The sequence below is a fragment of the Neophocaena asiaeorientalis genome, unplaced genomic scaffold (assembly GCF_003031525.2).
Source record: "Neophocaena asiaeorientalis asiaeorientalis breed wild unplaced genomic scaffold, Neophocaena_asiaeorientalis_V1.1 scaffold603, whole genome shotgun sequence".
Taxonomy (NCBI): domain Eukaryota; kingdom Metazoa; phylum Chordata; class Mammalia; order Artiodactyla; family Phocoenidae; genus Neophocaena; species Neophocaena asiaeorientalis.
The window spans coordinates 298,381-305,795 of record NW_020175662.1 but is presented as its reverse complement, the minus strand read 5'-3'; the positions used below and the strand labels follow the sequence as shown (position 1 = coordinate 305,795).

Genomic DNA, 7,415 nt, shown 5'->3' with positions numbered 1-7,415 from the left:
GCAGGGAGAGGCCCGTGTCCCCCAAAAAAAAAAAAAAAAAATCATGTACTTCTAAAAAAGGAAATTATAGAATGGAATAGGTTTAGTTTCTGCCTCTGAAGACGAAACTTTTTTAACCAGGCCATGAGTTCAATTGTATAAACTAGAAGCCTAGATATAAGAAATGTAATTCTTTGTTTGTTGGAGACAATTATCTTGCCAGTTTCTCTTTGCCTTCTCCTCCATGAAAACAAACATTGCCACTCTATGTTAAAAGGCTGAAGTGAGAATTAAGAGAAAATGACTAGGAAAATATGTACGTTGATACCATTGCTGCAGTATAACTAGCATCACTTCTATTTGTATGTGTTGCAGTATAACCTTGAATATTTGGATGCAAGCCATAACCATGTGATAACTCTTGAGGGATTTAGAGGTCTGATGAAACTTAAGCACTTAGACTTGAGCTGGAATCAACTGAAAAAATCTGGCGATGAAATAAATATGTTATGCAAACACACCACAAGCCTTCTCACTCTGGATATTCGACATAATCCATGGCAAAAGGTATGAAACAGAAATGTTTATAAAAAAGCAAACAATCATTTTTATTTCAAAGCTGTTTTCTCACTACTATTCAAGAATAGCCAGAAATAGGCAAACTATCTTTGTCTCGCTAGAATTCCCTTAAGTATTTCATAAGTTGAATTTAGTGTAGTGATCAAGTGAATAAAATGTTACTATAAGAAAAGTCTTTAATTTCACATCAGACTTTCTTTGCAACCTCTAATAGTTTAAGAGTATTGTGGTTTTAAAAGTGTTAGATGTCACTGCCATTTGCACGCCTTCAGAGAATTTTCATAGTGCAGTATAGCTCAGCATGCTAGAACTCTACTGTAATGAGGCATAGGAACCAAGAATAATAGAATACAGTGAGAGAAACATACTATTAAAGGGGGAAAAATTAACAAAAGCATGTTTACTTTTAAATTAACAATAGTATGTTTCTCTCACTGTATTCTATTTTTCTTGGTTCCTATGCCTCACATTCCCTGATGAACCTGAATTATAAAGTCTTATTTATGTTCTGTTATAAAAGGAAATTTGATTGAACGCTATTCTTTCTCATCACAAAAATATGTAGATTCATGCTAAGAAATTTCAGTATTCAATGATTATATTGAAGAGTATCTCCAAGTATTTAAAATAAGCCCCAAGTTTATAATTTCAAGACTATTCCTTTCCTTGCTTTTCAAAAATGTATATAGACTGTGTTCAACATTTTTAAAAGGGACTAAAGCATGATTGGTTCTATTAAATTGGCCGTATTATGATGTTTATACTATTGTATTTCTCCTTTTTAGCTCAGTAAAATTGAAGAATATTTTTCTTTTGCCAAATCAGACTTCCTGAATGATCACAGTACAGCTATAGCCCTGTTGCCAAATTAAATGTCAAGAGCTGAAGATCTGTATTGGATCACCCATGGAGCTGACTAGCTAAATGCTGATATAGATAAACAGGAGGCACTGCAGTTGTTCTGTGAACACTTTTCACCACAGTCACTTTTCAACAGCCTGTGGGATTTTCTCTCTTCACAAGAGTAGAACTATCCACCTTCAAACAAAAAAGATTAATTCTTAAATATAATTTAATTTCAACTATTATTTAAAGAATTAAGCCTTTATTTTTAGACAAATATAATAAAGTAGGAGATGCATAATTTGAATTATGTGGGAAGGAACAAAGAACTCCTTTCCATGTCATAGCACATGTAATATTTTGTAAAAATTAACTTTTGGTATTTTTCCCAAGCCAGCCACATTAAGACTGAGTGTTATTGGCAGATTAAAGACTCTTACTCAGTTAGATGGAGTCCTTATTTCTGAAGAAGAAGCAACAGCAGCTATGAAATTTATTTCTGGGACAAAGATTACTCAGGTTGGATTTTACTGTTTAATATTTCTTGTTCTATTTAGAATATACAAATAGTATTTCCCATACTCTTATTTTGTTATTGAGATTTTATATTCTCTCTTAGCATGCTAATAAAAAAAATCAGTCCATAACAATCATATCACTTGAATTTTTTTTCTGTTTAAATGTATTCCATTTAAATACCAACTGGTTGTATGGATTCTCATCCCTGCACACTACCCCCAAAATACCTCTAGGGTAACTGTTTTTTTCCTAGTCAACCTGAACTCACCAGAGTCCTTTAGAACCTACATGAAAATAAGCAACTTTCTGTGGATAAGGTAAGCTTCGAGGCCTTGAGAAAGCATTTAGTAAATTATTTACCTAGTATTGATATTTTATGTGTCTGGCTGAAAGAAAACAAAACCTATTAACTTGGGGAAGGGGAAATACCTATATTATCCAGATTAAGAACGCTACTTTGGCCAAAGTAGCTTCAACATCCTAAATATCTCCACTCTAGTTATCTAGCTATTTACTTTTTGTGGAATATTTGAATATTAATTCCTTAATGTAATGTTTAATTTTGTATCTGTTCAAAGTGAAGGAAAGAAACCCTTTTGTTGATAAGAATATAATTAACTCCTGAAGAAGAGTTGGGGATTTATCCTACCAGAAATCAAAACTTACTAAAATCCTGTAAGACAATGTGGAATTGTCAGAGTTGGACAAATAGACCAATACAACAGAGTATAAAGACCCAGTGTAGACCCACACATACCTGGAAACTTGATAAATAACAGAGCTGCCTGTACAGATCAGGGAGCTAGTCAATAAAAGGCACTGGAACAAGTGCATTAAGGCTTTCACTACAAAAAGCAAAACCAAAAATGTTTTAGAAGAAAAGATCAGAGATTATCATTATAACCTTGAATGAGGGAAGAATTTATTATGCAAGAAACAAAGAGCATATACTATAAAAGATTAGATTTGTCTATGTTAAAATTAATACATCTATTCCTCAAAGGGCAGAAAGTGAAAAGACAAGCTATATACTGGGAAAAGAAATTTGAAACACATCTGACAAAAAATATTCTTTATATATCCAAAACATATCAGGAAAAAGACAACCAATCAAACAGAAAACTGAGCAAAACATTTAAACAGACACTTCACTGGAGAGGAAATCAGAACAGCCAAACAACTTAGGAAAAGATGCTTTACCACATTAATACTCAAGAAAATAAACATTAAAACTTAAATGATCTACCAATTTATGGCCACTATTGGGGGGAAAAAAACCCTTGACAATATCAAGTTTTAGCAAAGGTTTGAAGTAAAGGTTACAATTGGTACAACCATCTTGGATAACAAATTGGCCCTATCTAGTAAAGCTAAATATATACATACCCTAAACCTAGCAAGTTATATACTCGAAAGAAACTCTTGCATATATATACCAAGAATCATGCACAAGAATATTTATGACAGCAATGCTTATAATAGCAAAAAACTGAAATCAGCTCAATGTTCATTGATGGGAGAATTGATAAGGAAATATTATATAGCAATGACATATGAATGAACTATAGCTACAGGAAGAAGCATAGAAGAATCTCATGGATATAATGCTGAGCAAAAAAGCAAGTCATAGAAGAATATAAACATATTCAATTTACATAAAGTTTGAATATGTATAAGGCTAATATTTTATTTATGGATATAAACATAAGTCTATAAAGAAAGAAAGTATGGTAGATACAAAATTTGAGGTCATTTGATTGCTTCTTAGGGAATTGATTCACTTGAGATGAGTGATGGCTTCCAAGGAGAAGGAGAGAAAAAAAGATTAGGATGGGGCACCCAGGGAGCTTCTAGGGTAGTAGGAATATTCTGGCTCTTAAACTGGTTTCATGATGGATTATATGGTGTTTGTTTTATAATAATCCTTTCATAGTTTTATAAATATTATTTTGTGGTTAAATGTCTGTTAAAACAAAAAAATGAGTGAGATATATAAAGTATATCCAGATACTGAAAACATTTTAAGGTAAACAAAATGTCATATTTTAAAAGTACTCATTGGGCCGCTCAGCTAGGAAACAATTCTTTTAACTATATATATATGGACCTCTCTGTGCTATTTCGTTTATGTGTTTTTCGTTTTATTAGTTATCTCTCTTACGGCATTCTAGTACTAAAGAGGAGAGATCACGGATTCTTAGTATATGGCCTTCTGCCAAAATTCTGACACAGATTTCAAAGTTAGGACCACATTCACATCTGAGTGGAAACTGGTACTTGAAGGTAAAGACAATTTATTAAACCTAATATAAAAATTTAATTTCAATTGATTTTTTAGTCAGCTTTGGCCTTTGTATATAACGAGGGCATAGATAGATAACGGGCAGAAAACTGGAAGAGCCAAATTAAAAGTAAAAGAGAAGTCAAGTCATGAGTAGTTATGTCACAGGGGCTAGAACTCAGCAGTGGTCACTACAGAACAGGAAATTTAGGATAAAGGTACACTGCAAAACCAAAGGGTAGATTCTGAGAATATATCAAAATAAGCAAGAAAACTTTAAAGCTCAGAGCCAGAGACCAAGCCAAAAGTTTGGATGGCAAGGTAAAAGGGATCAAGAATCCTGGCAAGAGAATGGGGGAACTGGTCAGAATTCAGCCAAGGCTAAGGGAAAAGTTATGGAGCACTAGCAGCTTCTTGCTCAAGAAGCACCCTTTTACCTCTTGCCAAAGATAGAAACTGGGCTAAGAGAATCTGACCCTTGAAAATGGAAGATATTAGTGGCATTCTTTTTATTACAGAATATACATAGATATTTAGTTGTGATGCCGGCTGTGTGATAGTCTTAGCTGACCCCACAGGGAGTTGTGAAATTAGAATGGCCCTTTAAATCTGTCCCAAGTTGGGCTGAGATAGCCAGGCCTTTCTTTCCTTTCATCATTGGATGTGGGCCAAGCTGGGAAGGAGCATGACCTTGGACAAGGCAGCTCTCTGCTGCTGATGCTGTCCCTGAAGGGACTGACAGTTGAAGGCTTTCTGCCAACAGCACTTGCAGCAACTGGGACAAGTCCTTCACTGCTGGGAATCTGACTGGCACAGCTCAGTGTCTGTAATACCATATAAGTTCCTCTGAGTTATAATCTTGTCAAATGTTACTTTTCTGTAAACTAAGAGCTTTGCAATATCTTTAGTTCCTAGAAGACTTTTTATGTTACTTACCACATTTGAATTATTTCATTAGCCTTTTTATCTTATAACATTGAAGTTATTGATGTCATCCAGAAGCAACAATTAATGTGAATTATTCTACAGATAACTGCCTTAAATTTAGATGGGCAACATCTTTTTGAAATCACAAATTTAGAAAAATTGGAAAATTTGAAGTGGGCATCATTCAGCAACAATAATCTCACTAAAATGGAAGGCTTGGAATCTTGTGTTAACCTGGAAGAGCTCACATTAGATGGAAACTGCATCTCAAAGATAGAAGGTAAGGTATTAGAGAATTCTAAAGTCTTAAAATATGAATGTCTAATTAACAAGAGCAAAAAGTGAATAACACTGAGGATAGAATTTCTGAAGAGGAAGGTCTTCAGAGAATTTCCAAGAAGGTTTGGAGTAGAGTACTCTAAACACCTCTTTAGTGGGATCTGTGACTGACTGCTATATATAATGAGCCCAACTAGCTGCCTTCCCTCCCCTCTCTTAACCAGTGTTTACCATCTATTACCAAACTTAGCACATTACAAACTAGTCAGTGTTCAAAATCTGTACCATTGAGTAAATAAATGAAAGAATGAGGTGTGCTTTTGAAAAAGATAAAGCAGCTCAGTTCATTTTTCAAAATATGGAATTAAGGTTACATTTGGAAATTTGAAGACTTTTAACAAAATGAACATTTTATTCACTGGAGGTTGAAAATCAGATGTACTATATAAACTTTTACTGGGATCCACATACAAGTACAAATTAAGCAGCTTTATTAATGCCTGCATAAGTGTACACACACACATATCATGCATACTTATCTAGGTATAATACATTTCTGGATGTGCATTTTGGTAACAAGGCTGTCCTTGTCAAGGCGAGAAGGTAGGAATTGAAAATCATGCCTGGGAAAGAGACTTAATTTACACTTTATTAGCTTTTGAATTGTTTTTAGCATGTGTGTACTACCTTTTTCATAAAATAGAAAATTTTACTTTAAAAAATTACATATGCAAAAGCAAGTATTAAAAACAGCATGTATAACATTTGTTATACTTCATTTTAATGGCTGTTAACAATAGTTTCTAAAAATTGCTTGATCATAAGAATCACTTAGGACACTTATTGAGTATATAGATCCACAGGCCTTCCTCTGTACATTTTAGCTAACTAAACAGTGAGGGGGGGCAGAGGTGTAGGTCAGGCATCTGTGTTTACAACTATCACTAGTCTCCATTCCCATACAATAGGGTGTTAATTTTGCTATGTATGTAACAATTGAGAACCCTATTTCCTTTTTATTCCCCTCCATAAGCCTATTGAAGGGAAGACTCCTTCAACCTGTATTTTCCCTATACCCACTTTTCAAACATAGCTACCCCACTAAACTTTAACAGATATTTATCTTCTTTTTTCCAAACATAGATAGGCTTAATATGCATTTAAGGATTTTTGCTTTGATACTACATCCTAACTTGCCCTAGATTGATTTGCTTTCAGCATTTCATAGTCCCATGATAAAGGCTGGTGTGAAAGGGGTGCATGAATAAAATTTATTGAGGACTGATTATTTATTTGCCAAAAGCTATAACTGATACTCTTCAAATGCCATTCCGTTTAATTCCATAACTGTTAGAAGTAGATTTCAGTATATCCATTTCATGGATGAAGAAAATTTGTCTCAGAGGTTATATAATTTTACATAATTTACCTATGGTCCCAAATCTAGTGTGAAACCAACATTTGAAACCAGCTCTGACTCCAGAGTTCTTATCTGTCAACTGCACCGTCCTACCTACAGTTATAAAGTGTCTACAGCACGTAATGTACATAGGGGGTTAGATTGTGGTGAGAGGAAGCATTTTCTAAAGTTCTGTCTTAGACTACTTTCAAGCATACAAAGGTAGAATTAGGTTCTTTTTAATACAAATGATGGCACAGTAAGGAATACTTTCCAGAGTGTTGTATTCTAGTTCCTTACCCTTAATGTTTTACAATGGGGGTTGGTGATTATTTTGAGCTTTGTAAAGTAGAGCTTTATATTATTGTGATGGTGAAAACCTTAATTAATTACATAATTTAAAGGTTATTTGAAAGCTTAATTCAGTATTTCCTATACAATACCTTCCCTTAACACCTAAAAAAAATAAGTCTACTTCCAAAATTGGAATTTAATATATTATCTAGTACACATTCTATTCTTCTTTAACAAAAGGAAAAACAATGATGGTTAATACTATGAAATCTGTAAAGCCGTTTGAACTTAGAAAAAGAGAAACAGTAAAACAAC

At 33.7% G+C, this 7,415-nt stretch overlaps 1 protein-coding gene across 1 annotated transcript in view; it reads left to right on the top strand.

Annotated features, from left to right (window-relative positions):
• Positions 1-7,415, top strand: part of LRRC9 (leucine rich repeat containing 9) — a 100,458-nt gene that overhangs the window by 56,088 nt on the left and 36,955 nt on the right. The window contains exons 18-21 of the mRNA XM_024731498.1: positions 355-546; positions 1,795-1,920; positions 4,069-4,203; positions 5,231-5,408. Of these exons, the coding sequence (XP_024587266.1) occupies positions 355-546; positions 1,795-1,920; positions 4,069-4,203; positions 5,231-5,408 (631 nt within the window). The remainder of the gene's footprint in view (positions 1-354; positions 547-1,794; positions 1,921-4,068; positions 4,204-5,230; positions 5,409-7,415) is intronic.